Source organism: Haemorhous mexicanus, chromosome 6, assembly GCF_027477595.1.
Source record: "Haemorhous mexicanus isolate bHaeMex1 chromosome 6, bHaeMex1.pri, whole genome shotgun sequence".
In the NCBI taxonomy this organism is placed as follows: Eukaryota; Metazoa; Chordata; class Aves; order Passeriformes; family Fringillidae; genus Haemorhous; species Haemorhous mexicanus.
Window position 1 is genome coordinate 29,201,669 of NC_082346.1, and position 19,556 is coordinate 29,221,224.

The following is a 19,556-nucleotide window of genomic DNA, read 5'->3' on the forward strand; positions in this document are numbered from 1 at the left end:
TATTGAGCACTTTGATACACTAACCTGCAACTGCATGACCACATAGTTAAATCTGTCATTCCGTCCACATCCTATGAATCTACAGACATGATCTTTTCCTAAGAGAAAAAGAAGCAAATTAGCCAATAATAATGAAATTTTGTGGTTTACTCCTGTAAATAGCTAGGAAATTACTAGAAAATATGTAAAATAATAAATTAAGCCCCACGCAAATCAACAGCAATAAGACCAAAGTTAGCTCCTTTTTAATTGTAGGTAGAACTTTCTCCCATAACCACAGCTCTCACTCTTCCATAAGAAAACATGCATGACAACATGCCTAAATGTCCACAAACTGAAGGCATTTCAGACTGGAAAAGGTTCTTTTCTTACAAGTCTATTGGTTTGTAACAGAAAATATTCCTAGCCAATATTCCTCTTTTCTATAAGCTTAGGATGCCACAATGAAAGAAAACAGAAAGAAAACAGTAGTACTACTTGTGAGTTATGTTTTATATTAAAAATATGTAGAAAATGTAATTCAACTAATCCAATTTATTAATGTCTTTCTCTAGAACACAATCCTTGCTGTTTAGCTACAAAAGATAAATTCAGCTCAGGTATACTGAAACAGGAAAAAAAAAATCAGAGTTTTGTTTAAGCCGATTTTCTTTAAAGCCTCCCCCTGTCCTAGGAGCAAACTGCAGAGAAGACAGGTCAAAAATAATCTCCTTGCTATCCTGCAGTTGTAAATCAAAGCAGAAGATTCTCTAGGTAAATACAGAGAAAAAGACAAGCCAAAGGCTCGAGCTGGTATCAGAATGGGAATGCAAACCTTTTGTCATTTTGGTACCAATGTTCACTGACTTGGAGAAAAGCTGTGACCCCTTATGATCCCACTCTGCCCCACTCTGTGACAGAACAGGGAACTGTAGGATTAAAGTTCCTCAGACCATTTACCTTCCTTGCTCACACCAATGGAAGCTACAGCCAACAGAATGCTGATGATCTCAAGTGGTTGCTAAAGATGTGTAAAATTTGTCACCAAATATTTCTATCATGAAGTTCTTTACCCTTAGGATTATGAGAATGCCGTAATCAGGGAACCCCCATCCCATTCATTACTATTTTCAAAACACCATAATGTCTAGCTACAGATCTGAGGGGTCTTTTTGCTACTGCTGCACTTGTAGCTCCATCAAAACCCTAAAACTTGAACCTACAGCTTCTAAGTGTTTTCAATTCACTTGACAGAAAAGTGGTTGCCTGTTTCTTGCTTCCCCAGGAAGCCGCCTGCCACATCCAATTAAAACAACTTGGTAGGCTCTTTTAAACAAAGAAAATCTGACAGGATTCATCAAAATAATTTATTTTAAAAGATATCTTTATATTTCTGCATAAAAAAAGTGCTAAAATGTAAGTGCTAAACTTTAAGCATCACCATTTTTCCTCCACTTTTTCCTTCCACCCATTTGTTCAAGTAAGACAGGCAATATTACAGACAGTATAATTTTATGAAGAAAAAGGATTAGTAGCAAATTTATCAAGATGAAATTTCGTATATTCATTGCTGTAGTTTCTGTTAATGAAGTCTCCTCTCAAATATTTATGATTAATTTTACAGCCACATCTTCAGAGAAACATATATTAGTCAGATTTTATCTGACAAATTCAGTAAATGTCTAAAACTCAGTTTAGTCAGAGAAATCTCATTTTGAGTGGAGCACCAACCCAGTGTGGTAAATTTCCTAGAAACCTTTATATAAAATTGAGGAAAGAAGAAGGACAGAAGTAGAACTTAAATATCTTATTCAAATAGAATGATCCTCCACCACTCCAGTGGGGCTATACACACCTACTACAGCCTTTTCCTCAGCAGGAAAACAGTATTTTCTTACACTTGTGAGCTACACCGCTGAGCTGCAGGGCAAGAAGATGATGTTAACAGGCTGCAGGGAACAACCCTGCCCTTGAAAAATCTCCTAGGGAGGGTGCTAAGCCTGTGTGCCATTCCTCAGGCTGCTGCAGTGTAGCACTACAGCAGCTTTACAGCCTACACCAGACACAGCCCATCACTAAATTATGCTCCAGAGCTGTAAATGAGTGAGGGAGAAGTCTGTAAGGTTGTGTGAGACAGAAACCAACTGAGTGAGTCTCACTCTCACTGAGTGAGATGTGATAAATCTGTCTTCTCCCATCTGACTGTGGGAACAGATGGCCTAACAACATGGTTAAACAAAACAACCATCTGTTGCAGCAGATTTCTTTTTTTTAAAAAAAGCAAAAATAAAGAACTCAAAGAGTTAAACAATATTCTGCAACAACAATTAGGGGACAGCAGGGAGAAGAAAAATTAAGATGTAATTGATGACTAATCTGTAATAAATGGCCGTATCAGTGAGCCTAGTCCTCCTTCATAATTAAGAGACAAGTCATACAATTACTCACATATTCCAGCATGTTTTGCTAGCTTGGAGTCTTAAAAAGAAGTTCTTTGAAGTTTTTCATGAGTCACTGTACCATATACAAAGATACTATTTTTATATACTTCATTATACCACATAGTTATTACTCATTTTACCCCCGCAATAATGACCACACTGTTTTAATTTCAAAAGTTGCTGAAAGTAAAGAATGGTGAGAAATAGTGCACATCCCTACACTTCTGCCAACATCTATTCTTACATCAGTTTCACAGTTTCTGTGAACTAAGATTCTAGTACAGATACATTCAAAAGCATGTTTATAACCCTAAAAATGTGCCTAGGTCTAGTATAGACTAGAAGAACACACCTGTTCATTTATTCTCTTCTAAAAGCCTGTTTCTTTATAATATTCCACAAACTTTGCAGTATTTTTTAAAATTCAGATCCGCACTTCAAGAAATCTTCACCAACACTGCAAGCTCATTGTCTCTTATTAAAGAGGAAACTTTTCAAATATTTGAAATAAAAAGGATTTTCATGACAATTCTATTCCTTCCTCTCTACGTCCAATGTAACTAGAACACCTTGCATGAAGAGAACCTAAACCCATTGAGAAAAGGAGAGTAATTCTATATATACACATACATAAATACACACACACCAAAAGGGGATAGAAGAACATGGTAAAAGTTGGTCTCAGAGGACGTATGATAATACAAAGTTGTTACAAAAATATCCTAAAAGAACTGTTTACAATTTCACCTGGTCTGAATCTGCATGAAAAGAAAAAAAATTGTCAAAAATAAGACTAATTTCTACTAATTTCTAATTTCTATTCATTTAGGAATAAAAATAAAAAATCTTTAAGAAGTATTTATAAAGTTGTTTTCCATTCCCCATTCTCATCCACTTTTCTTCATTTTCCCTATGCTTCAAATTTTTAGCTCTTCCATAATGAAACTTATGAAGGTAAAGAAATTAATGCAAATGGCTCCTAAGAGTAAAGATTTCTTGTAAAATATAAAATGGTCTCTACCATAACCTTATTTAATTAAAAAAACTTTCCAAGTATGGATAAAAAAAGCTGCATGTACAACTAAAGTACTGTATCTGTGCAAATTATAAATCACAATATATGCAAAAGGTTCCTTTGACCCATCTCTTCACTAAGTTTGCTTTACAGATCACTGATAATATTGCCTGTCTAAAACCAGAGCAGTAACAGTGTTAAGTGTAAACTTCCACAACAATGACTGGAGATCACCTATAGTGTTACTATCACCACCACCTTCTTTTTTTTTTTTTTTTTTTTTTTTTTTTTTTTGGTGCAAGAGAGCAACAACATATAAGGCAAGGAATAATACATTTAGACTGTTTTCTCATAAGAAAGATTGTCAAAAGTGTTATTTCTAAAGATCTCGTATAAAATCTGGTTTTTAATTACACAAAAGATTCCATTTATTATTTGCTCAGAGAAGTAACACTGAGAAATAAATAACAGAAATATTTATTTGGATTATATATTCTGTGGATTATTTGTCTCAGTGGATCTGATGGTCATCTGTTTCATTGTTCTGTTCTTTTTATCCAGATGTTTCCCATGATTCAATAGAACCAAAGACTCTTCTGCAGGAAGACTTGGGCTGTTTGGAATTATAGTTTCCTAACTATTCCTCTGAGAGTATAACTTCTGTAAGGCCCAATGGCAATTTTTCACACATAAATATTTTATTATTTCATCAATTTTTTTCCACAAGTATTTCAAAAGATAAAAAAGTTTTGACTAAGAAAAAAATCTCTTTTCTAATATTTTAACTGAAACTCCACCATACTGTAATTTACAGTGGAAAGTTAAAATGCACTCCAGTTACACAGTCCTATGTCAGGTCATGTTTTCATAAATACATTTACATTGTAGTGCTACCAAATTGCAGTGTTTTCTTTCAGCTCTACTAATTTCCTTATCATTTAGTTGTTCCATCTATACCATTTTAAGGACTCTGGGTTTTGTAAAATAGAAACAAGTTCATGTGTGGAGAAAAAGACCCACAAACTCTTGGAAAAATTAATTCTGAGCATTTAAAAACACCAGGAGTTATGGAGTATTTTGTTCTTCAAAACTCACTGTCTTTAGGATAATTTCTCTCCAGAACCCTGACAAATGTTTTCCAAACTTTCAACTAGCAATATTGAAATTTACTATTCATCGCTGGACTAGAAACTTGAAAATTCTAAGAAAATCTCCCTGCTCTGTTATATAATACTAGATGTTTTAGTGAAATCCTTGAAACAGACAAAAGCATAGGAACAGTTTGTTACCATCATAATAACATGTGACATGCTTGCCCTCTTAAATCTATAGAGGCTGTCAATTCCTGCTGCAGTGTGACCTTTACAGAACATTAGGCAGCACCATATGTCATTGCAGACTTTGTTTTATTCAAAGTAAGAGTTTGGAAAAATTGGACTGCTGACAGAAATGCATGTATTATTCAAAATCTTCCAGATTAAAAACAATAATTTTTAAAGAAAAAGTCACTGTTTAAACTATCTTTCTGTAATCTTGTGTTGTAAAAAGCAATTAAGAGAAATCACTACATATTTCTCTGTATTGATAGCTTCATTAAAGTACCTAAAGGTACAGAAAGTGTGATTATCCAAAGTCTGGTTCAAGGGACTGAACCCTGGAAGTATTTCAGGATTTTACATGCCAGTAGTTTTCTCATAGAAATTACAGTACTTTAAAGTTGGGGCTTTTGCTTATGGGGATTTTTTTAAGTATGTTTCCTATTTCAATATTTGAATTCTCAAGTAATACCTGCAAAGCAAAGAAAACAAATATTCTTAACATATATGCTATGTGAAGCACCCTCAAATATTCAATGCTACATAGTATAGAAAAAAAAAATCTTAGAAGAAAAAATAAAAACAAGAATAACAAAGTCTAGAACAAAAAACAAAGAGAAGATATGGATTCAGAATAAAGTAAATCCAAACCGAGATTTTTGCAATTGAATTATTTTTATTGTTTGTTTTATTTTAATTTCATCCCATTTCAAACAAAAGCTTCACTGTAGCAAAACTTTCAGAATCTGAAAGAGCTTATATTCCACTTTTAATAATCATTTACCAAAAAAGTGCAGAATATAGGATATATTTACTAAAAATATTATAATTACAATAATTTTTTTAAAGAAGATACATTGACATTCTACTTCTCACACACTCAAGATATAGCCCTACCTTGCAGCTTCTTCAACACAGCTACTTCCATTTTCAGCACTTGCTTTGGCTGCTGAGCTGATTCGACCTTCAATGCAACATTTTCCCGGGTAAGCAAGTCCAGTGCATCGTAAATTTCTCCAAATCCTCCACCTCCTATTTTCCTCAACTATATTGGGGAAAAAGAAAGAACAAAACCATATTTTAAAGAGGGGAGAAGAAAGAAAATAAAACAGCAATACTTCTTTGTTCTGCCTGTCATACTGCAAACCCTGTTGTATTACAAATAGATTTTAAAATAATAATTATATCCTTCAGTACATAAAAGAGCTACTGAATAATTGACCAAGGTATGGCTAACCACAGCTTGGAAGAGAACACACCTGATCCCCATTTGCACTATTGTATACAGCATAATAGAAGAGTGCAGTAGTATTCCCAGCATGAATCTGGGCAAAGTCAGCATGCTGAATAAAGTCTTTCCTCAAATAGTCACACACAGCCCAGAGATCTTCAAGTACAAATGCACAGTGACATTTTTTAAATACACCATCTTTTTCTCTTTTCAGAAATATGCACACTGAATAATAATGGTATAAAGTCATACAAGTTTTTGGACTTCCTGAAAAGAGACAGTATTTTCTATTATATGAAGTGACTTACAGCAGCTAAATCATAAATTATGATAAATGGCTAAGATTATCTTTGAATATATGTCTCAAATGTTACTCACATTCACTTACAACTCAACAATATCATTCTTATTAACAGACAGACTCAAGAAACTTCCAGCACTGAAAGTTTCATCTGTGCAAGAAAGAGGTAAAAAGAATGCTCATGGCATACTAATTAGTTTGCACTACCTTCAGAGCAAATATTAAAAGGTGTTCTCTTTTACTCTGCTTTAAGTGGTCACAGGGAACAGACACTTATTTGGTTTTCAATATTAAAAATGTCAGTGTTGTTTCACAAAATGCCTACCCTGGCTAACATTCTAAAGCTGATAAAAGAGAAAAGAGGACAAAAAAGAACTTACCCTAAGACTAACATGGTTTTCTAAATGTCATCTGAAAACATACAGTTGCTAACATTATATGACTACACTGTATAAAATGTCATCTAAACTGTCCAGGGTTCTAGAGAGCAGCAATATGCTGTGCTGACCTATCCTCAGATTCAGAAAAGTAATCTAATGTCTCCTAAGCAACACCATCAGACATTTGACTGAGCAGGAAAAACATTTTTTAAAATAGCCTAGGCTCGATGAATAAATAAGAAGATAACAGATAACACATGAATTTTCAGCATAGTACAAGCACACATATTACAAGTACATGGTGAAAAAGCTGAGAGGAAAAGAAAAGAGGTGACACAGCCATCCTCACCCCCTTACAAATGTAAACATGTTTATCACCTATCTTCATTTACCAGCTTTGGGAAATGACCAGACCACAAAAGACTGCCTCTGAAAGCATTGTTTCCCAGCATGTGTGCTTAAAAGAAATTTAAAACAAACAAAAGTACCACTACAGTTGCAAAATAAACAGATCAATTTATATCCTCAGCTAAAGTACACCAGAATCATTAACATACACCCAATGACTACACCACTCAGTAGTTCCAGGCCCAAATTAATCTCTCTTGGATTGCAGAAAAAAATACTTTCCACGTCCTTTGCCACCAAGTCACACACATTCAACAATGAGTCCATGTTTTCCTTGGTCGTCTTTTTGCTGCCAACATCCCTATAGAAGCTTTTCTTGTTGCTTTTCACATCCTTCATCAGTCACAACTGCCAGATGAGCTCTGGCTTTCCCATATATTTATTACACAGAGGCAACATTTCCACGGTAATCTTGGGCAGCCCATCCCCGTTCCCACCTTCTGTTCACTTGCATTTTGCTTTCCAGTTCACACAGGTGATGACCACTCACATCTTTTACCTTGATGAAGACCACATTGCCCTTGTTTACATCTGCATTTCTATATCCCACTTTGTTCATTACTTTCAGCCTTCTCTTTTTGCATTTAGCATCTCACACCCCAAATTCTTTCTCTCCATTCTCTCTTTAACTTCTGTGCCTTTATATGCTTCCAGACTAAAGCATACAATTTCCAACAAGTTTTACCTTGGTACCTTTGCTTACACTACATATTGAATGGCATTTTTAAACATATCTAAAATCAATTATCATTACAAGCAAGTCTCTCCAAGTCAGGATTGTAATAAATGTTTCAAAGGCAAAAAAGAGGCATGAGGAAAGGCATCAACAAAGGATAAAAGCAAATGCAAACAGATACCGCTAGAGAAGGGGGTTATCGCTGGGGAAAAAATATTTTATAATTTTTTTATGCTTACTTTTCAAAATAGAATCACCCTAAATAATGTTTAGGTTAAAATTAAATTGAATTGAACACGGTTTTTTAAAGAGTTCATGTCTAAAAATTTTACATATGGTTTTCACAACTGCAATGAACAAAGTCCTCAACAGCAAAAAATTCCAAAAACTGCATTTCAGTTTCTACTGCTGGGAGACAGTCGTACGAAATCCTGAATTCAGGAAGTCTATCACCTTAGATGCCATCAAGAAATCCTTAATGTTTGCTACACAAGATAAGAAATTGAAGACCTAGCCACAAGAAATACTTGGCACTCATCTACTTGTAATACTTGATCTGGAAAACATATAAGTGAAAATGTACAATTACATGAAATGAACTTCAACCTACTTTCAAAATTTTCCAGAAGACACTTATATCATCAGCAGTCTTCATTACATAGGAAAGAAAATAAACCTGAAGAAAGTATAGCTGCTGTTGCACACATCAGACAACTAAGTGGTTTTGTGGATAGTAAAATATTAGTATGTTATTATCTATTGTATTTTGTATATGATTGTATATAAAATAATATTTTATACTATTTGATCTGATTCAAGACTATGCTTTCTGCTTTTACCTCACTGCTGTATTGAGATTAAATATAAGAAGGTATTTTACAAAAGCTTATACTCCAGAGATAGCTATTTAGGTTCTACTTACCTAATAGGAAATACAAAGATTTCCTACACAAAGTTAATATCAGCTTCCTGCATATTTAAATGAAAGATAGGGTACAAGACAGTTGAAATCATTCTCTCTTATGAATTTAAAATTAATGATGGATTTGTATCTTCTATGTTCAATCTTACAGTTCTAAACAACTTGAAATAGGGGAGTAATATAAAGTAAGCAATTCAGAATCCATTTACAGCCTACTACACACACACAGATACTCTAAATGTTCCATTGTGAATTGGCTTTCTTTTTTTCCTTTTTTTTTAAATTCTAAGTAAAAAAAACCAAAGTGATCAGAGGAATAGAGAAGGAGCTACAAGAACTTAGCTTGTTTCTCCCAGAAAAAATAGCTTCAACTGGATACTATTTCCCTCAAGATGCAAATCAAGGATATGAACAGCAAAAGGGAACAGAGCTATTAATGGCAAAGCCAATGCTGGCATACAATCAAATGAATACAAATCAGCTGAGAATAAATCTATGCCATAAAAACCACAAACAAAAGGAAGAGCAGCAAGGTCCTGAAAGATCTTCCTATAAGGAGTAACACATCTCACAAACCTCCTAGCTTCAGGGCAGGGCATCTGACTGATCTCCAAAACAGACTGATACAATAATTGGCTGATTGGGTTCAATATACTAACAGAACTCTTCCAATTGTGCTTGGATCAGGCACTACACTGGGATTTAAGAGCTCTCCTAGGTCCTTATCAGGAAAAGAGAAATCAACCCACTTAAAATCCTTGTCGCTTTTCTTTAAAGTAGGGTAAGAGAAACAAGTAGTTTTAAACCTCATTCACAACTAATTGAAGTACTAAGCAAAATATATCTCACAAGAATTTTCAAATTAATTTCAAAGTACAAACCACTTCTTTCTAAAAAAAAGTTTCAAAGAAGATACAGAATTGCAGGAAGGTGTACTCACCACCTTCCATCTTTCTTTGACCAATATTCCCACACTGAGGATGTCAGGCTGATCCCCTCCTCCACTCATTGCAACCTCCTGAGGTGATGGAGCTGCTATGCAAAGTCTGCGTCAGTAGAAACCATCCAGATCCCAGGAATGGCTTCCATTTAACCAGTCACTGCAGAAACAGAGCAGAACTCAGTGATTAACAGAATAACAAGAAATACAGCAAAAGTTGTGTTTCTCACCCAGCACCTTAACTAGTTTTTGTATCCCGCAGTGACTAACGTTGAAATTTTAGTCAGTTTCCAGTACAGAAGAAAATTCAAGGATAGCTTTCCTTAATTTTCCAACTTGCTCTCTCCCAAATCTCCAATACCAATCTCAATATAGAACTAATGAACTTAAACATTTTCCGAGGAATATTCCACAAGCAGTTTCAAATTGCTGCAAGGTATAATTACATTTAAACTTAATTTTAATAATCTGTTGAAAAAATCTAATTAATAACTTATTAAATAATTGTTTAATTAATTTATAGTAAAATATAACATTAAAATAATATTAACTAAAAATGACAATGTTAAAAATAGATACTTAAATTTCAGTTGCACTGCAGACAGACTACTTCACATTTTACAATGTGTTTCACATCGCTAGGATTATTTCTGATTAAATACTTCTAAAGTACAATTATGTCAGGCTATAAAGAGCTTTCTTTGGTAAGGAAAAAACCCTGTCTTTGGTAATTTTGACAGTTTATTTTTTTAAATTTTCTGGATTTAGCAATCATTGCTGAATTGGATTATAGATAGTATTATAAAAAATTGTACTTTGGAGATTATCATATCCGTAATGGCTCCCATCAGCAACTACTACAACCAATTAAAAGCTTATTTCAATTCTTTGAGCTTTTCTAGAACTGTGCTTACTGTTACACTGGTGTAATTACACAAATGTAACTCTTTGTATAAGCCCTCTTATCCAAAGACAATACTCTTTGAAAAGTATATTTGCTTTAGGTTATTTCTATGGCTTTCAAAATAGCATAACTGCAAGTGAACAATGCTTCTCTCCCTGAATCAACACACAAATGATATGCAAAATTGGTAAAATCATTCTAATTTAAATCAGCAGTATGGCCTTCCATGTGGCTAACTGCCAATCTTACTACTGGGACTAAATTATGCTTTTTTAGTAAACACTCCACTGCTTGAACAACCTGGCTTTTTAAGACAAACATTTGTTTGACACGACAATAACTGTGGGGTTTTTTTCATGCTCTTTGATATTTCTTTTTCACATTATATTTACACCTTTTTGCTTCAATTGGACATTATGACAGTTGAATCAACTCCAGATAAAACAAACCCCTCTGGAGAAACATTAATCTGGATTAGTTGATGATCTAAATTTACACCCAAATGAGAGTGGATTACGTGCCTGTAAAGGAGTGTTCATTCAGAATACATAGCCTAAATTGGTTTAATTCAAACAAATGAAGGGAAACCAAATTAAGATTGTGTATTGAGAGTAACAGCATCCATCCTGTAATTTATGCAGGTTGAACTAAACTAATTCAAATTCTACTGGCGATAGTTAATTCCCCCCTGCAGATAAGGTCAAAATTCTAAAAAGAACTAGAGCTATTTATGTGAACCCCTTAACATTACTAACCACTGACCACACTACTCACTGTCCTTTCTAACATAATTATCATAACACAGTCAGGAACAAAGACAAAACAAAAACCCACATGAATGGGAAAAGGTCTATTTCCAAATTACATGCTTAAAGCACATACAGCGGCTTTTCCCCTTTTCCCCAATTTAACTCAAATGTTTGTTTCTCTTTCTACCATCTGCCAGTTATATCAAAGCATGGGTTGGTCTTGACAAATAAATCGTTCACCTCTATACCAGAATTTCAAGAGGTTTTATTTTTTCCTGATATTTGCTTAAAACAAGTAATGGTGAAACTATTCATCTCACCAGAGCAAATTCTAAAATTGCAAGTAAGATTTTTGCTGAAGCTTTGAAACATGAACAAAATTCATCACCTGTAGGAAAAGTGCTTTATTAAATCAAAGATATAGATAGTTCAAAGTTTTTTGTTAATTCTGCTATTAGCCTTGACTTGATTCCTGATTTGATACTTATTTTTTTAATACATTTAAATTTACAATTTATAGTCACAACTCTGACAAGTATTTCTAAGAGCTATGCATTTGTGGATTCTTGAGCAGACTGACAGATCATCAGCAACTGGTCCAGAATGCAAAGGTCCAACACATACATTCAAAGAACCACTGTGCATTTTAAGAATTGTGGTGGAAGTACTTTGTTACTGTATGTAATATCTGCATGGCCAGGGTAACGAAATCTTCATTTGTACACAATTCCTCAATCCTATTCTAATACACTAATTCTTTATTAAATCTCTTGTCATCCTAGATCATTACAAAACAACCATATCCATTCTATACCATCAAAACCAGGTATTCAAAGCTATAAAACACCAGGGCCCATTGAGCTGTCCTGCATGGGAGGCAAAAGTTCTCTCATGGGCCCCTAAAGACAAGGTGCTAAGCTCGTCCTGAAGCGTACTAATTAACTGCAAGCATAACAAACATGTTGATGTCAAAATGAAGAGTCCTGGTTTTATTCAAGACTTCAAATAAAGCAGAAGAAAGATTCAGTGACAAATTTCAAGGCCAGAAGGCTTGAAATTGGTCCAAACCTTTACCTGATCAGACCACTTCATAACTTCAACCCCTTTCAGAGAATTAGCATACACTAATATGTAAGACTCCAAATGTTCTTCGCTGCTAATATGTTCCAGTATGCTTCTTTCCTCACAATAAACATAACTTGCTTTGTTTCAAGGTTTAACACATTTAATTTTAACTTTTTACTACACAACTTGGTTACAGTTTTGGTAACCAAATTCCATTTCCAGTAATTTCATTTCATTTAAACATCTAAACATACTTTTTTTAACTTTCTGTAAATTAATACATTTAGCTTTAAACCTTCCTTCACAGCCATGGGTCTTTTATATGGTCCTCCTTCAAAACCCCTCTCCTTGCTCCACATTTTTCTTGTGGTATGGACAGAAACATTTAGTTAGACATCCACACTGAATTAGACTCTATCATACCAATTCCTAATATGGAGAAAGGTTTTTCTTATTACTTCTTTGTGATAGAAGTCTTATTTCCCTAATTTAAGTCTGAAAATGCTTTATACTTTTGCTAAACCACAACACTATTAGATGCTTATACACCTCCATCCTTACACTCAGGCATTGCTACAAGATTATGGTTTTTAAAGACCTTATTCACAACCTGATCTAGGCAGAGTTTCATTGCTCTAATGCGTTCTCTAATGGTCTTAACACTGTATAATCTGCAAATCTGTTAATTATTGATGTACTGCAATGGATAAATATCTTTATATTCCTTACCTAGTAACAGATAACATATATTCTAGTAGGTGCAATTTAGATTACAATCACCTTCCCCAAATTTATACAGAAGAAAAGGACATTACTAGAGATGACTACATTTAAAGGACTTTTGGACAGATATAAATATGCATTCTTTGGAGGTGGTTCTGAGGTCAAGATTGAAACTGAAATTTCTCTGAATTTGGAATGATTTGAATTCAGACTGACTGGCCCATTCCAAATTTCACAGATGAATTAAAGACTCATACAGTTGCATTTGTATTACTGAAATACATTGTTTTCAGCATAGCTCTTTAACAGGCAACAATACTGTTAACAATTTAAGAAAGCTCCAGCATGTTCTGTATTCTGCTGAAGCAGATGAATAATTAATGACACACAGTTAAGGTGCAAGCTTTCCCTTACTCATTCAGAGATGAATCCTTTAGCAGTACAGTTTTTCAGGTGGCAGTAAGGCTATTTTCAGCAAAACAAACATGTCTTTACAATTCTCCTAAAAAAGTAACATCCACTCTAATTAAGATATATATCATTAAATTCTGTATTTGTGAACTCATCAGTTTTCTCACCAGATCAGTTTGTCACTTCAGAGGCACTTTTCAAGATAACACAACTACAATGAAAGGCAATTAGCCCTCTGTCAAATTTATTTCCAGGTGAGAGGTCATGTAGTAACTAGGACAACACAATGAGGATAGATTGCTCCATAACATAAGCCTTTGCTGGGAACTGATTGCAGTATAAAACACGAACAGGTAAAGGAGCATTAGAGCTAATATCCAGAATATTGTACAGACATTCATTATTTAAAACCCTTCTATTCATTTTAACTGATTAACTACACATTGACCCTGCAAAAGATGAATTTACCCCATCCAAGTACACAAAGAGATTATATGGTATTTGAAAATAACAGTGCAAAATTTCCAGAAAAAAAGGCAATCCTTTAATGTAATTTGCATGCATGTATATAATTCCCTTAGAGATAGCCTAACAGAAGCCAACCTCTGCTTACCGGCCTTTATAGATGTTTAAATTCAGACCTTAGGTTGAGAAAGTAGCACAGACGATTTTGGCTGAATGGAGGTACTGTAAGTTCCAGGACAAAGCAAGGGAGCACAGAAGATTACTTCTGTTCCATAGAAAGGAGTACACACCCTGTTGCCTCCCCTGTGAAATAGTATCAACCTTTTGCTATTACGAACTCTCTGAGCATACTAGGAGCTCTACCTGCCTGCCTTCAGCTCATTCAAAAGGATAGTAAATTAACTGGAATCTACCTAAGATGGTTTCCATTTCTGTATTTTCTATTTTTAAGCAGAACTTAAGGAACAAAAAACATTTTAAAAGGCCAGCATAAAGAGAAAATCAGGGCAGGAAATGTTTAAAGGTCCTAATTTCACCACACTTACAGTAAAGCCCACTGTCTTAGGGCTAAGAACATGTTCAAAATGTTAATTCTAGGGATATAAATTATTTAAATGTGTCTATTTGAACATCCAAACTAGATGTGCATCCTACACTTCAACCTGAATATTTTCTAAATACATCCATTAAAAGCTGGTTGTTTTGAAAATCAACATTCATCACATCAATTAGAAAACTGAACTTAAAACCCTGACTTAAATTTCCAACTGTACTGGTTGCGAAGAAAATCTTTTTAAAAATTCAACACAGAACCAATGTCATTTTAGGTTTTCCTTTCTCAAGTGCTTGGGTGCCAAAAATACTCGTCAACATTTGCAGATTCCAGGTGTGAAAAGCTCCCAACTGCCTTATGTGCTATTGCCAAAGAGTCTGTATTTCCTTCTGGCAACTTCTGCAGCTGTTATTGCAAAGGTGGCAAAATTTTCTCAGTTGGAAGATAGAGTTAAAAATATAACACTTAGATTCAAGTTTTATTTTAAAAATACATATATTTCAAGCTACCACGCTATTTTCAGTTTGCAAGAGAATTCAGTACCAAAATATTATGAAAACCCAAGTAAGGCAATGTTTATCAAAGGAGTGTATTATCTCTCACTAAACCAACTAATTCATGTAGCAAAACCATACAAGTTTTAGGCACACAAAACCCTTTTCAAGTCCAAAATAGAATTTACAACTTGAAAATTAAATTGGACTTAAAAGCATTTGCATTGACGTAAACTTCAGTGTTTCCTGATCAGACCAACTGAAATAAAGGGTACTCTATATCTTGCCATAGAGAAAGGAAAGCATCTGCATGCACATAACAGGGGGAGATTATATGGTTGTGACACCCATCAGAGAAACAGAATGTAATTTATTACCTTTAGAAAAACAGAAAAATACAGTCGGGGAGAATTAGAATGAGTTATATATCAAAAACTCTATGTAATCCATGAAATTACTACCATGGTATTTTTCAGATACTTGAGTTAATTTCCTAATTTGATCAGTCCCACTAGAGCACAAAGGCTTATGTCAGAAAAAGAGAAAGAGCAGAAGTTACCTGTAGGGAACAGAGAAAGGCTGGACAACTGCGTTGCTTTCAGCTGCAAGCAGTTGTTGAACTTCAACCTCAGGTGCAAAGCCTTTAAGACTATTGTAGAAACCTAATCCTTGGGGAAGTGAAATTCATTCTCAATTTTTTCCCACAACTCCAAGTGACTTCCAAATCAAAAAGAGGATTGTGAAACCTTATTATTTACTCAAAAATTAATTTTAAAACCCTAAAAGTGTCACTTGTTAAAAAAAAAAAAAGCTGTATTTCTGTGTCTTAGATTCTCTAAGACTGTTCTGGTATTAACAACAAACCTAAATAGAACTAGAACCATGGACTTTTGCTATAAAAAATTGTTTTACTTCTCAAGTCTTCTTCAAAGAAACTTGAAAATGGAAACTCAGTTCTGCAATTACCTTAATTATACAAGGTTTTACAATAATAATTTATTAAGATCCTAGGAAAATTTTCATTGTAGGAAAGTGGTAGTGAAGTGTGGTTTTGAACAAAGACAGCTTGAAGTCAAGCAATTAAGATATTGTAAACAGTGGCACAGTGTTATAATATCAAACAAATTATAGTCTGGATTTATCAGCAAAATTAAAATCTTTGCTTCCAGTTTTTTGAAATGTTGGAATAGTAAGTCATCCTTTTAGGATAAACTCAGAATATTAATAGTTCACCATTTATATTCCAAGGAATAACATAAATTGATCTTTTAAGATGCTCCAAACTATTGACCTTTTGACTACTACTATATATTATTTCATAAAGCCATTTTCTCAGAAAAGAAAAATATAAATTCCCAGCACATGCATACAACACACAACTAGAGAAGACAAGAAGGCAAGCAATACACTGCTCTGAAGAACTTCTTCCAAAGCCTATGAAACTTTTCAGAGTAGATACACAGTTATTTACAGGGAAGAGCTGCTGCTAAGGACTGTGCCAAAATGATGCAAGGGAATATACATAGCTAAGTGCTTAATCCAAACAACTAAAGTTCAGGGCAAACTCTAATCATAAATGGGAATAACACTTAACTTTTTGGAAAATATGAGAAAATTGGCAGAGAAACTTTGATGAGATGTTCAGATAGACAGCATGTGAATAGCAAAATGTTGTCTGCACTGACAGCATCCAAGTGACCAAGAGGGCTGCCAGTGGCACAGAAGCAGCCCAGCTGGCAGCCACATGACTGCTCTCACAGCATTGTGCTCAGCCTGCGGCACCAGCCAAGAAGTGACCTGGACTCACTAACAAAACCTGAGCATTCTCTTGATATATCAGGGTATGAAGCACACCACAAAGACATGGTGAGTGAAGCCTGACTGCTTGCTAAACAGAACAGGAAAAAGAAGTCTTTTTTCAGTCTGTAATGTCTGATCTCTTAGCATCCTTATCTTTAGGGCATGTAACTAAATCTGCTGCAGTATTGTGATAAAGAGAGGACACTGGCTGTGAGTAGATAGATGTGCCATCTCCTTAAATACAGCTCTTAAATAAAGCTCTGCTTTTCGCTAATGTGTGAAATGAGGACAGCAGCTACTACAGCAAGCAGGATGACTCTAAAAGAGCCTAGCTGACAGGAAGATGGAAGATGAAGGAGTCCACACAGTGCAGGACATCAACCAAACTCTGACAGGCCTCCTCAGTGAGGGCAACATACACCCATTCTGCCACACAACACAGCAATCCCTGAAAGAGTTAAGGAGGAAAGACACACCATCAGGGTACAGTTTATGCAGTAACACCTCAGTTGTTCAAGGAGCATTGTACTTTTCAGCAGCAGATCAAGAACACTACAAAGGTCAGGCACAAAGAGAAGATGAAAAACCACAGTGACACTCTTGCCAAGACAAATTCAACACTGCTGTCAACACCCCTAGCACCAGAGGTTAGGACACAGCCACATAAGTGGGTACTTAGGCACTGCCAAATGACAGGAGAGGTGGGAAATGGCTTGGTGCCTGGCTCTGGTGAAGGAAGATGGCACTAAGGCAGGTGAATAAACATATGATATACTGCCAGCAGAGCAGCACAAGTTACTACTTTATCTTCAGTTTGGCATGGCTGTAGAGAGAGGTTCTGTACAGTGCCAGGAAGTCTCTCTTATTCACAGAATATTCCATAATGATCACATGAGCTCAGGCAACATCAAATCTACAAGTACAATACACAACAACAAAGGAGATGGCTATATCTCATCTAAGACTGCCTAACCAGTTTGTTCCTAAAGAAATATTGGTGCTGGAAACTACAAAGGTACAGGAGCTTCAGTCAACAATGTGTCTTGGTCAGAGTATGCACTTGTTTTATAGCTGCAGCTGAAGGTGGCTTCAAGCAACAGTGACTGAAACTTGAGCTCCTAATCCAAGGTCCTTCAAGGTTTGAAATGGAATACAGTTATTAAAGAATCAAAGTGGAACTTTGGCAAACGTATTTAAAGTTGGGACAAATCCAAAAATATCAACTTAATTTGCAGCAGAAAAAAATTAGGTCAGACAGGAGAAAAACAGCATGGACAGCTAATCAGAAGAGGGGACAGGCTGCATCAGACCAAAGATCCACCTAGTCCAATCTTCTGTCCCTGACTATTGCCAGCAGCTGATGTCTACGGAAAAATACAAAGACACACAAAGCATGTGATTACCCTTGCCAGAATATTTTCTGGGGATATAGCAAGTTGGGACACAAAACACAGAGTGCCAAGGATGGTATTTAACCTTTTTTTTTTTTTTGTCTCCAAGTTCACCAGAACTTTTCTGAACCATGAAAACTTTACCACTTGTAACACTCGTAGAGCAAATTGTAACTGAATTCCATGCTGTGGGAAGCACATCTTTGTTTCCAGTTTGTCTTCTGCTAGTTACATCTGAGATTCATTAACCCTCGAACCGGAAGGCAGTGTATGGTTGCTCCCTGTTCACCTTTCAGTCCTACACCCCTACTATATGCCCCCTCATTTGCCTCTTCAATTATTTGGTCTTTCACTGATTTTGATCACCACCTGTATGCTTTTTCCAGTTCTACTACATCCCCTCTGAGATGTGGAGACCAGCATTGTTAGTAAGCACTAACCTGTTATTTTCACAGAACCTGCAAAACCACATTCAAAAGAATGAAGTTCACCACTGAACATTTTAAAATTATTTATCCTATGTGAACTGCTTTATGATTATTTTCATTCATCATCACCTCAGAGAAGCAAGGTCTTTCTCCAGTTCTCCGTCTTCATATTTGCTAATTTTAATACCCTCGTATCATCAGACTTGGTGATACAAGATGTAATTTCATTATTTCATCTTGTCTAGATCATCTGTAAATATACAGTATAGCACAGAGAGCTCTCCTTTTTAGGCTGATGAGTTATCATTTATTAATATCAATATTTTCACTCAGGTTCCATTAAAAATTTTTTTTTCACAAAGTGTTCACATATAGAAAACCTGACTCATCATCTTCCATCTGGATCATAAACAGCTCTGCTTTCAAATTTGGAATGGATTCCTTGGGTACCTAAACACAATGCTCCCTCAAAAGAAGGAGACAGACAGGATGGGGCCTTGAAAAATGTGGCAGGGGCTGGATCTAGATGATCTTTAAAGTTCCAATCCAAACTATTAAAGGGACAATTGAGACAAACTGCTGGGTGACTTCATAGTACTGTATGACCAGGAGACAAAAAGGCAAATGAGGTTCTATGTGTGTACATATATAATTATGTATATTAGAAAAATAATAACTGTTATTATTAAACACATGAGCATATCCTAAATGTTCACTAAACACATGAGAAACTATTAGCAATCAAAATAAGATCTTTTTATTATGATATAACAAATATTGTAAGTATATATTCAGTAAGAAAAGATGGCAACTCAATGCTAAATAGCAGTCAAAAAAAAATCAAGTCTTAGGAATTCAGACAAAGCAGACAACAACATGAGGATCATGTGTGTATCCATGGTTCACTAATATATTGAGTATTGTATACAATAGCCCTTCCTATCTCTCAAAAAAAAAAAAAAAA

The 19,556-nt window shown here is 35.0% G+C and overlaps 1 protein-coding gene across 3 annotated transcripts in view; it reads right to left on the reverse strand.

The window, feature by feature from the left end:
• TTBK2 (tau tubulin kinase 2) overlaps nt 1–19,556 on the reverse strand; it is an 82,042-nt gene that overhangs the window by 49,864 nt on the left and 12,622 nt on the right. For all 3 annotated transcript variants that reach the window (XM_059849555.1, XM_059849556.1, XM_059849557.1), the window contains 3 exons: nt 9,610–9,769; nt 5,649–5,796; nt 25–98 (listed from right to left, as the gene is read on the reverse strand). In XM_059849555.1, coding sequence (XP_059705538.1) covers nt 25–98; nt 5,649–5,796; nt 9,610–9,678 — 291 coding nt within the window. In that variant the 5' untranslated portion in view covers nt 9,679–9,769. The remainder of the gene's footprint in view (nt 1–24; nt 99–5,648; nt 5,797–9,609; nt 9,770–19,556) is intronic.